The sequence below is a fragment of the Salvia hispanica genome, chromosome 4, assembly GCF_023119035.1.
Source record: "Salvia hispanica cultivar TCC Black 2014 chromosome 4, UniMelb_Shisp_WGS_1.0, whole genome shotgun sequence".
Classification (NCBI taxonomy): Eukaryota; Viridiplantae; Streptophyta; class Magnoliopsida; order Lamiales; family Lamiaceae; genus Salvia; species Salvia hispanica.
This window is the reverse complement of record NC_062968.1, coordinates 39,999,650-40,009,382: the sequence shown is the minus strand read 5'-3', so window position 1 is coordinate 40,009,382 and position 9,733 is coordinate 39,999,650. Positions and strand designations below refer to the sequence as shown.

General features: G+C 34.1%; 1 protein-coding gene across 1 annotated transcript; it reads right to left on the bottom strand.

Annotated features, from left to right (window-relative positions):
• On the bottom strand, window positions 1-2,445 carry LOC125221053. The gene has a single exon (XM_048123182.1). It carries the CDS (start codon window positions 2,443-2,445, stop codon window positions 1-3), a length of 2,445 nt encoding a protein of 814 aa, XP_047979139.1.
• Between the last annotated feature and the right edge of the window lie 7,288 nt (window positions 2,446-9,733).

Below are 9,733 nucleotides of genomic sequence, written 5' to 3'. Positions count from 1 at the left end.
CTACTCAAATTCCTTCGCTTCTTGAGTATTAAGCAATATGTAAGTATGCGCCGCTTTGTACTCGGCTTCTAACAAGAATCGTGTTCGTCCCTTCCCAACACATCTGGTATCATATGTGAAAATCTGAAGCATATCTTCGGGGTGAGTAGATCCTCCCCCGTCGTCATTACGAGGGACATCTCTACCTCGGCAACGAACATGTGACTCGAAGTAATGTGTGCAAAAATGAGATGCTTCCTCGGTCAAATACGCATTACATATTGATGCTTTTACAGCAGCCTTTTTCTTAACATTTAACTTCAGTTTGCGCATGTACCGTTCAAATGGATATATCCATCCAAAATGCACTGGTCCAGCGATCAATGCCTCATATGCTAAGTGGACTGGAAGATGCTCCATTGAGTCAAAGAAAGACGGGGGAAATATCATCTCAAGCTTGCACAAGGTAACTACAATCGACTCACTGTATTTTTTCATATCAACCTCCCGTATCACTGTGGCAGTAAGATCTCTAAAAAAATTGCTCAACTCTGTCAAAGGTTCCCATACAGTGTGTGGGAGTAACTCACGAAGTCCAATCGGTAGCAATCGTTGCATAAACACGTGACAGTCGTGACTTTTCATACCGTACAAATTATGTTTCTTCTTATCAATGCATCTTGATAAGTTAGAAACATAACCATTTGGGAATCTCAAAATGTTGAGCCACTTGAGCAATAAATTCATATTTTCTTTGTCAAGCGTGAAATTAGCCTTATGATATTTCCCGTCATATGGCCAAAGTTCAGGTCGTATGCCAAGCTCTTCCAAATCTCTTCTTGCATTGGCATTGTCCTTCGTCTTGCCTTCTACATTCATGATGGTATTGAAGATATTGTCGAAAACATTCTTCTCTATGTGCATGACATCCAGGTTGTGACGAATCACATTTGTCTTCCAATACGGAAGATCCCAAAATATGCTTCGTTTATTCCATCCAAAAATCTTGCTCAACTTAGAGTTTATTTCCGCACCTTCATCAAATACTCTCTTGAATTCAAATTGTTCCAGATGATCAAGTATTTGTTCTCCATTTAAGAATGGAGGAGGACCAGAATGCTCAGTTATGTTCTTTCTAAAGTTCTTTTTGTCTCTGCGGAATCGATGATTTCTGTTGAGAAACCTCCTGTGGCAATCAAACCAAGTGGTTTTCCGTCCATGATTCAAGGAGAAAGCTTGTGAGTCCTCCATACAATATGGACACGCACGGTGTCCAGATGTGCTCCACCCTGACAACATTGAATACGCAGGGAAGTCACTGATAGTCCACATCAACGCTGCGCGTAGCTGAAAGTTCTGTTTTCTTGATATATCATATGCAGGGATTCCTTCGGTCCATAAATCGTTAAGCTCTGCGATCAGGGGTTGTAGAAACACATCAATATTCTGCTTGGGATTCTTCGGACCGGGCACAATCACAGTGAGAAACATGTATGGATTTTTCATGCACATCCACGGAGGCAAATTGTATGGAGTTAAAATCACCGGCCATACTGAGTATTGTGAACCAGATTGACCAAATGGCTGAAATCCATCTGTGCTAAGTGCTAACCTGACATTTCTTGATTCAGAAGCAAATAGGGGATGCGTCTTGTCAAATGTTTTCCATGCTGCAGAATCCGCTGGATGACGCATCTCCCCTGAAGTCTGGGCGTGCTCTGCGTGCCATCGCATTGATTGAGCTGTAACTTCAGATGCATACAAACGTCTTAATCTTGGGCCCAAAGGAAAATAGTACATCTTCTTGAATGGACGACAGCCATTACCCTTAAATCTAGCATGACCGCAAACTTTGCATTCTGTCCTATCTTCGTCTTCTTTCCAATAGATCATGCACCCTTTCATGCAACAATGTATCTTGAGAACGGGCATATCTAAAGCTTGCATCTGTTTCTTGCACTGATAAAAACCGTTAGGCATACGATTCGGTTTCGGCAAACGCTCTTCCATAAACTGACACAACTCGTCAACAGCTCGCTGAGATAATCGATGTTCAGACTTCATAGTCATTAGTCGAGCATTTGTTGACAACTCAGAATAATCACACCCCGCCCACAAATCAGACTTAGACGCTTCTAACATATTATAGAACTGTTGCGACTCATTAATGGGGGGCTCTGGCATGTACGTAGGCGGAACATATTGCCAAGGCTCGTGAGCACTTGATTGTCCCCACGCATTGTGCACCATATGCTGGTATGGATTTGATGTTGTATCAAAATCCATCGATTTTGCCTGTGACGATGCTGCGACATCAGAAGATGCTCCGACATCGTAATGATATCTCCAATCATAATAATTCCGAGTAAACCCCTTCTTCACAAGATGCTCCTTCACCGTGTCCGTATGAAAATATTTGTTATTATCACAGCGTTTACATGGACATCTAATTTTCGAGCCATCCATTTTAGAAGGGTGTTGAATAGCAAAATTTATAAACTCATCTATTCTATCAATAAAATCCTGATTGAATTCTCCAGTGGGAAATTTTCTCTTATACATCCACTCTCTTCCCGGAATAATATTCATTTTCACTATCCTATCATAAATACAAAAAAAAAATCAAATCAAATCAAATAAAACAAATCGTTTTCCCCTTAATGAACTGTAAATCTAATTGAGATTTTATACAAGAGCCAAGTAGAGCCACTCAATTATCCAATGTCCTTTCTTTCTAAGCCACTAAATATATAATCCAGAGAGTTCAAGACTTTTACAAGTAATTAATTACACATTTTATCAGTATTTTTATTTGGAAGAAAATGGCTAACTAGATGAAGCTTGTTAGTTACTATAATAAATTGTTAATTCTAAATGTTGAGCCCGAGATTAGGTTATCACTATATGGGCCTAATTCCATCTTCTACAATAGCTAATGATGGAGTATTAATTCAGTTATTCCAATATTCATTTAAAATTTTAGCATTTCTCACCTTGAACAAACTATTTAAACCATAGAATTAAAAGAGCAAAAAATAAAAATAAAAATTGTACCTTGTAATAATAGGAAAATGGCAAGCTTACCCAACCACGAGCAATGAAACACGTTCAAATCGAAAAAATCGCTAGGAAGAAGGAAGAAAAGAGAAGAAAGAAGAAATGAGAATGGTAAAGAATGAGAGATGCAGCAGGTACAATCTGGATTAGATCTAATATTTGCGAGCACTAGAAAGTGTGCTAGCAATTTTGCGAGCACATTTGCAAGCACTATAAAGCGTGCTAGCAAAACAGCGACCAAATTGCAAGCCAATTAGTTTACTCGCATATTGTCGGCGATTGCGACCTAACATTATTTTGCTAGCACTGTGTGCTCGCAAATTAGCAAGCATAATTAGTTTGCTCGGAAAAGTTGTCGCAACTTATTTGCAACCATGTATTTTTGCATTTTGGTCGTTATTTTGGTCGCAATTCTGCCAGATTTTGCAAGTGTAATAACGTGAGTGTGTGCATGGACTAGTGTGATCTCATTTTCTTATATCTATCCTATTAGGTAATACAATAATAGTATTGAGTTTTTAGTAGTGCACGTGTGATGAGTATAGGTAAAGATAAGCCAAATTATTATTTTTTATACAGCTTAAGTCGGCAGAACATAAACTTAACCTTATATATTTATATACGTGAGTGAGGTATTAGGAGGAACGACGGAAACAAAAGTTCTTAGGAGAAAAAAAAAAGGCGAACGAAAGTTATAAGAAGTGGAAATGGAAATAGAAACAGAAATAGATTGATGATCAAGGGGTAAATTAGTAGATGGAATTAGGAGCTTAATCAGTTAACCTATCGTATCCAGGTGTGTATTAATCACACTTTTAATTTTACATATTTTATGTGATTGATTGTTATGTGTTAGAGTGGAGTAAATATTTGGATTATATGATATGAATTTGATATAGTTGTGTTATTTGGAATTATTTTGTGAAATGTGATATGGATATGTGATTGGTGCAATGAATATGTGAGTGGTGCAATTAATATGTTTTTATATGGCATTAGAATATCTTCAATCGTTGGACTAAAGAGGATATGTAACAGTCTTGCCCTGGGTTCTACGGGTCAAAGAAAATAATCAAAGAGGGGCCTTCGTGGAAAGGTCAAATCAAAGAGGGGCCTTCGTGGAAAGGTCAAATATTTAAAAGGGACCTTCGGGTCGTATACAATGGAAATCCCAGGCAGATACCAGACTTGATTTGTCACAGAATAATGAAAAGGACGGAGAGACATATGCATATGAATATTAAATTGTTTATGATATTTATTACTTCCGGTGATATATGTTGGTGAATGAATGTATTTGATATCTGGGATTTGGAATTAAAGGTAGGGTTAAATACACTGAGTTGTGGCTCATATAAACCACTAATATTTTTCAGGAATAAGATATCAATGATGCGTGGGTTGATGTGAGTTACAGTTATTATAAGGGTCGGCGGCTGACGCGTTTTGGAAACCTTCTCTTCCTCATCATTTTTGCATGTAGATAAACGTATAGTATATAGAGTGGTGAGAGGGTCCCACTACGGTTTAGAATGTTTGGAATTATGTACTTGATAAATGTTGGCTTTTGAAATATTACAATACGTGCGTTTTATGTACTTGAGGCGTGGGTTAATTTATTTAATATTTAAAATTTATTTATAATAAGTGCATATGTCATAAGGGTTGAGGTGTGACAATTCCACGTGAACTAGTTCTGGAACACATGTCCTGAATGAGAATGGGGCATATATTGTTTTTAGTAGTTGAAGACATTGGACCATCAACTATTAGTAGAGTAAGGAAGTAAGGTAACTCAGAATGCATTCCAGCTCTCTTCGGTCCCCGCATACTATTGAGACATACCCATGAGAAACATTCAATGTCTTACCCTCATACGGATCTTCGGCTGATTTTTCCCTCATTTCTTTTATGCTTTTTGATTTCTCTGACAAAGAGTGCATGACTGAGTCATTTGAATCGGAACTATCACTACTAATTACATGCTTGGTCCTATCCATTTTAATGCCAAAATTAGGGTATTCATCATTAACTACACCCTGCCCTGACGACCCGATATCATATGTTACCGTCTCTTGGGATCGTTGTTGTGCCCCTTCGAGATTGATAGCTTAAAATCGTTTGTTGAGTTTGTTTTGTGTAAATTAAGCTCTAAGTTAATGAATAACTTAGTGTGACTTATTTGAATAGTTGCTGCAAGCATATACTCCATTTGTCCATAATTTAAAGAGTCATTTTGACTCGGCACATGTGTTAAGAAATTGCTTGACTTTGTAAAATAAGTAAAATGGAGGAAGTGAGTGAAATGTGAGACCCATTTTTTATAGTATTAGTTTTATAATGAATTGCGAGTGTAAAAGGTCAGTGAAATGTGGGGTCCACATACCAAAAAAAGTAAATGGTTATTTAAATCGTTGACAACCCAAAATGACAAAAACGGTACTTTAAATGGAGGACTGATCGAGTATCTCGTATATATCTCCCAAAGTCGAATGATATTCATCACACAAATAAATAGTATGCTTCCACGTTAAAGTAATCTTATACTCCCTCTGTCGTGTTAGAAATGAAACGTTTTCCTTTTTAGTTTGTCTCATTAAAATTGAAACGTTTCCTAAAATGGAAACATCTATCTCTACTTTTTCATCTCTCTTACTTTACTCTCTTTTCATTAACTCACGAAATAACACTATATAGAAATCCGTGCCAATTCTCAAATGTTACATATTTAATGGGATGAAGGGAGTACACATTAACATTCATTCTATATACATTAACATTGATTCTCCTATGATCACAAATTTTGTAATCAACTCATCTTACGAAACCGAGTTATCACAAGGTATGCATTTGCCACACAGTAAGCTCATAAAGACAAATCAATTCTACCTATTTGTACTATTCTTCCATCCAATATAAAAGAAAACACAAACAATTTGTATTCTTAAGCATGCAATACATACACATATTTTCTCATAATATTTGAACAATTCAAATCCACTATATTCCAAACCCTAAAATTTAAGTAACACTAAATAATACTCCATCCGTCTCATAGTAGATGTCACACTTGAGAGATGACACGAGATTTTAGATGTTATTTTGTGTGTTAAGTGATGAGAGAAAATATAATTTTATAATTGATGTGAGAGAGAACTTTTTAATGTGTCATCTTTTGTGGGACAAACTAAAAAGGAAAGTGTGACATATACTATGAGACCAAGGGAGTAAAAATTGTTAGTAAATACCGAACATACCTTAGTTTTGTAAGATTCGTCAATATCTTTCTTGTATTTGTCCGAAAATAGGTTAATTTTAAATTTATTTCGCGAAATGGGTATGTTCTGCTAGGGGTCTTTCCTTTTAATCCACCTTAAGGGATTTGAGAGCTAAGAAAAGAGGCCTATTTAAGAACACACAGTTTCCAAACACACTTATTTTGAGAATTTTGGCCTAACATGGATCGACGTGGGTAAAATGCACACAACCACCCGCTGACTTAACTCAATGAAGCCTTGCGCAATTTTTAGCCATTTTAAGCTGATCAATCTCTTCCCTACTTCAGATATAGTCGTAATAATTCAAATCCTTTGAGATCTGAGCCTTTCCACACGTATAAAATGATCTCTTTGGCATATAAATATGTTCTTTTATTTGATATTATATCTTATCTTTGGTTTGATAGACAGAAAATCCAAGGATCCCCGCAAGGGAGGATTGAAGGCTGTCGTTTTCTTATCCGGTTGAAGATTATTCATCCACTTTAGTATTTTTTATGTAGAATATTTTTATCACGCCATATGTGGCTATGTTTTTAAAATACTTCTAGCTAGTACCTAGTAAGAAATGTTTTGAAATTTGTTTTCCAGAAAACTATACTCAAGCTATTCAATTCGTTCTATTGTGTTTATAATTATCTGTGTGATTTAAAAGACGTCTATCTAACATAGTTTTAGAATTTAAATAAATGAAATCATACTTGAAAGATATTGTGTAAATTTAAAATAAAGCCCACCTCATTTACTTAAAACCTTGACTTGTCGTTTCGTTTCGTTCTCGAATTGCGTGCGTGAAGTAACCCTTGATTTAATTCAGCCCCATCTTCCTTTTTCTTGAACGAACCACCCAAGTATTGCAACTAGAGCAGCCCAAACTCTTCATTCCTCTTTCCTCATCCGGATAAACCATCCCACCACCTTTTCAATTGAAATAACTAACTGGCCCATAAGTTTATTCCCAAAAATTGAGTCCAACTTGGTTTAAAAAATTTTGATAAGGGAAGGAGAGTGATTTCGAGAGGATATACACATCTATATATACTACAGCTTGTATTTCTGTTATGATTTGGTGAATTTAATTTGTTCCATGATGGTGCAAATCGTGGCTGTAGAACAAGATTTGTGAATAGATGATTTGGGATCATAAAAAAAATAGTTTTCCTCAAGAGAAAGAATTGAGCTTGATAAAAGTAAAAAAAAATTGTGACCCAATAGGGATTCTATCGACGAAAGGAGAAAATCAAACAAAATGTACAATTCAAACAAAATATTTTCCACTCTGTTTTATATTGATACAAAAACTTAAAGTTTAATATAAATCATATAAAAAGTTAATACATTTCATTATATTTGCTTGGAAGTCATTAACTTTTTATTTATATGAAATATAAAATGTTTCATCGTTTTTTATGTTGGTACACAAAATTTTATCATTGTTTAATATTAATACAAAATATTTAATTATTATTTCATATTTTGTACGTCAATTAGATAAAGAGTTGGTTGTTTCATATTTTGTACCTCAAGTAGATAAAGAGTTAATCATATTTAAACACGTATATACGATGGAATGTATTAAATTGAAATGCGGATCAAACATTTTGTATGATTGATGTAAATTTCAAACATTTTGTATGAATATGAAATAAATGTAAAATATTTTGTATGAATAGTGTAAATATTCTTCTTTACATTAGAATTTTAAGATTTCGATTCATTTCTTTTAATTAACCAAGTAAATATATGATTAATACAAATTTTGCATGGTTTTAAGATTTATATTTGGCCAATTTTGATTATCTTTCATGCAAAATATGTTCATAAATTATAATATTACTATTTAGTATTTTGACGTGTTTTCATGGATCATTTTTTTCTAGAAAAAATAAAATATTTAATCACTCTTACTTTATTCTATCACCTACATACTTTACTTTTTCTTTATTTTTCCTACTTTATTCTTCTCTCTTATTTTTCAAACATAATTTCTTAATCTCCTTTTCTAAAAGTTTTGACTCAATTTAGTTGGGACATTCCGGGGAGTACTATTTTTTTATTTTAGAAATAAATTTATCCTTCTAAATAGCTTTTTTCATTTGGAGTTTTTTACTTTTTGGAAGGGTGTATTTCCATTTAGAGAAGGTAAACAGATGATACTCCCTTCGTCATGGTCACTTTTCTGCACTCGTTTTATAAAAATGATACTCCCTCCATCCACAAGAATATGCACTCTTTCCTTTTTAGTCCGTCTCACAAGAATATGCACTTTCCAATCTTAGAAATTCTCTTCTCTCTAATGAGGTGGGTCTCATTCTCTACTAACAATATTTTAATTACTTTATCTCTTTACCTCTTTCTCACTTACCAATTTCTCATTAAGAGAGAGAATAAAGTAGAGAATACTCTTCTCAATACTATTTTATCTCTTACTTTACAATTTCTCCACTTTATTGGGACTCCTAAAGTGAGACTCCTAAAGTGAGACGAAAGGAGTATATATTTCTATATATATGCATTCCCTCCTTGGAAATGCTTAGGAATTTTCCAATCAATTAATTACTGCTCCCTTCATCCCACAAAAGCAGAGACATTTGAGACGATATGGATTTTAATGCATTACTGATAAAGTAAGAGAGATATAAAAGAAATAATTGGAGTATTGTCAATACAGAATGTGTCCTCCTTGTTAGAGAACAAAATAACCAAAAATAGAAAGGGCTACGAAGCAAAATGAAATATGTCTCTATTTATATGAGACGAATTGAGTATTTTTTACGTTATTCTTTTGTACATTAGAATTATTTTTATGGGATTTATTACTTAATTATTACTCCCTCCGTCCCACATAATTTTATCCAGTATTCCATTTTGGACCGTCCCACATAATTTTACTCATTTCACTTTTACCATTTTTAGTAGTGGACCCCATATTCCACTAATTCATTCCTATTCATATTTTATTATAAAACTAATACTTTAAAAGTAGGACCCACATCCCACCAACTATTTCAACTCACTTTCCATTTCATTTCTTAAAACCCGTGCCGGATCAAAGTGTGTAAAATTATGTGGGACGGAGGGAGTACTACATATTTATTATTTATATCTTATAATTTACAAAAAGGTATTGCATAAATAATTTACTTAATTATTACTACTAGCAATTTGATTATTTGTTTACTAAAAAGTGTCGAGTTTGGCCTTCTTGATTTTAAGTACTAGGAATTAATTCAGATCACGTGTAACCTTCTCGTCTCGATCTCTAGTTTATTAGTTTAGCCTTCTTGATAGTATTTGTTAATTAAATTTAGATTAATTAAGAAATGCTAAATTAGTTAAGAATAATTTAGTAATTATAATACTACACAAATTTTTTATTGTATGTAATAAGAAATTAGAAGGATTAAAGAGATTAGACA

Excerpts from the sequence above, each read along its gene's own strand:
- LOC125221053 (XM_048123182.1), bottom strand. The coding sequence starts at position 2,445 with ATGGATGGCTCGAAAATTAGATGTCCATGTAAACGCTGTGATAATAAC.